This window comes from Chrysochloris asiatica, unplaced genomic scaffold, assembly GCF_000296735.1.
Source record: "Chrysochloris asiatica unplaced genomic scaffold, ChrAsi1.0 scaffold00031, whole genome shotgun sequence".
NCBI lineage: Eukaryota > Metazoa > Chordata > Mammalia > Afrosoricida > Chrysochloridae > Chrysochloris > Chrysochloris asiatica.
The window spans coordinates 7,872,349-7,874,900 of NW_006408549.1; the positions used below are offsets into that span (position 1 = coordinate 7,872,349).

Below are 2,552 nucleotides of genomic sequence, written 5' to 3' on the forward strand. Positions count from 1 at the left end.
CTGGAGATGGATATAATTTTTGGTAAGGTAGAGGGTCAGAGAAAAAGAGGAAGACCCCCAGCAAGATATACTGGCAAAGAGGCAATATCAATAGGCTCAAGCATGGCAACAACTGTGAGGTTGGTCCAAGAACGGGCAATGTTTCATTCTGTTGCACATAGGGTTGTGATGAGTCAGTACCAACTCAATGGCACCTTAACAACAACAACTAATACAGCAAATGTTGGGTACGTGGAAAAGAATATAAACTTTTTATAGTTTTGGCCTATAAGTCAAATTTAAATAAATCACACATCATTCAGTAACTACTAATACTAATCACCTACTATGTGCTGGAGAAGTATGTACCAGCAGTGAAAAAATAAAATTCCTCCCCCTGTGGGGAAACAGACCATAATATAGTAATGTCACAGGCTGATGAGTAATTAAGGAGAGAAATTTAGAAGGGAAATGAAAATAAGAGTATTGGTGCACCTTCCACGATGATCAGGGAAACATGATCACAATGATAACATCAGAGGAGAGACACAAAGAAGTCACTATCCCTGACAGAAAGTTTCCAAGGTCCTTAGGTGGTGAATGCTCCTGATATGCTCATAGAACTGTAGGCAGATGGGTAATTGGGGGCCAAGCCACATGGAGCCTTGAAGGCCATTTTAAGGACTGATTTCAGTTATGATAAGAAACCATTTGAAGGTCTGGGGCAGAGAAATTACATGATATAATGTTTTAAAATAAAATAAACTAAGACATAATGCGCATATTACCCAAAAGGGATTTTTTTTAAGTGATAAACACTTAACCAAATTCTAGCAATAACTAAGCATATAAAATCCCAAAGAAAGGCAGGAGGTAACTTACCGCAATTTGCCTTTTATCTGTTTCTCCTCTTTTATGATGAAGATCTAAGCAAATCAGTTAGGAATAATGAATGCATCTGATATGATTACATATGTTAGAATCTCAACTATGTTTTTCAGTTTTGATTAGAAAAATACACAATATTACATACTTTTTTAACTTACAAAAATGAACTTATTTAAATCACAAATTTTCATGAAAGGATACAAGTCAAGTATTCCAAAATGGTAACATCCCATATGTAGTCATAGTAGGAATCCATAGCATCATGACTGAAAAACAGAATTCAATTACTACCTCTCTCTTAAGCAGTAAAATTTCAATTTCATTTTATCTTAAAAATCATTCATACCTGTTTTGTTCCTGCAATGATTTAAAGGCTGTTTTGTAGTCAATTTCTCTGAGGAACTGACATAAAATTGCCACCTACAGAAACAAATGAAGATTTGAAATAAGACTTCATATTATTAGTGTCAACAATAACTTCCCTGGTTTTAGAGATAATCTTATTCTTGTATGAAAAATAGTATAGTCTTAAAGTAATTAAGAAGCCCTGCAGATTACTGATTGGGTGGGTCAGCTCATATGTATAGATTCCATCCAGTCTCAAAAACTTTTACACAAGTGTCTCTCTACCCAGTACTTTCTTACTGGTGACCTACAGCACAAATTTTTAGAGCTTTGTATATATTATGTGAGTGATTGGCCTAAGGGAGATGAAAACTACAAAACAAGTGGTATGATATTCAAGGACACAGAACACGGAATTCAACATTTCACCCCTGACAAGGTTCGATCTAGATCGGTGGTGCTGCTTAACCTAAATAGGATATTAGCTACTGCAAGCAGATATAGCAGACATAATGCATTATTCTTTTTTTAGTATCGATTTCATTCATATACCTTAAAACTCATCTGTCACCATCATTAATTTTAGATCACTCTGCAGACAGAACTTCCTCTGTTCTCCAGTCCTAGCCAAACACAGAAACACTACTCTACTTTCTACCTAGAAATTTGTCTGTTTTGGGGCATTTCCTATCAGTAAAATCATGTAATATATGGTCTTTATGACTGGCTTATTTTACTTAGTGTAATGTTTTCAAGTTCATCCATATTGTAGCATATATCATTAGCTCGTTCCTTTTTATAGCCATTTGAATGGTTTCCACTGTTTGGCAGATGTATTCATAATAATGCTGCTATATACAATAGTATACAAGTTGTTTGAACACATGTTTTCAATTCACTTGGTTATATACTTAAGAGTAGAACTGTTGGGTTGTATGGTGACTTTATGTTTAATTTTTTTATGAATTAGCAAACTATATTCCTAACTGGCTGCAACATTTGACATTCCTACCAGCAGTGTATACGGGCTCCAATTTCTCCACATTCTGGATTGATCCAAACTTATAGCAACCCCGTGTAGGGTTTCCAGGAAATGGCTGGAGTTTGAACTTCCAATCTTGTGGTTCAAACTGACCTTATAGTCCAGTACTTTATCCCACAGCACCACACTTAGTGGGTAGGATCTAGTATCTCATTATGTTGTTTTATTGTAGTTTGCATTTTCATTTCCCTAATGGCTTATGTGGAGTCTGGATGTAGCGCTGTGGGTTAATGCACTGGACCACAAGGTCGGCAGTTCAAGTTCACCAGCCACTCCTCAGAAGCCCTATAGAGGGTCA

At 36.0% G+C, this 2,552-nt stretch overlaps 1 protein-coding gene across 1 annotated transcript in view; it reads right to left on the reverse strand.

The window, feature by feature from the left end:
• Nucleotides 1-2,552, reverse strand: part of INTS8 (integrator complex subunit 8) — an 83,289-nt gene that overhangs the window by 8,738 nt on the left and 71,999 nt on the right. The window contains exons 23-25 of the mRNA XM_006859210.1: nt 1,214-1,287; nt 1,069-1,133; nt 862-905 (exon numbers count right to left, since the gene is read on the reverse strand). Coding sequence (XP_006859272.1) covers nt 862-905; nt 1,069-1,133; nt 1,214-1,287 — 183 coding nt within the window. The remainder of the gene's footprint in view (nt 1-861; nt 906-1,068; nt 1,134-1,213; nt 1,288-2,552) is intronic.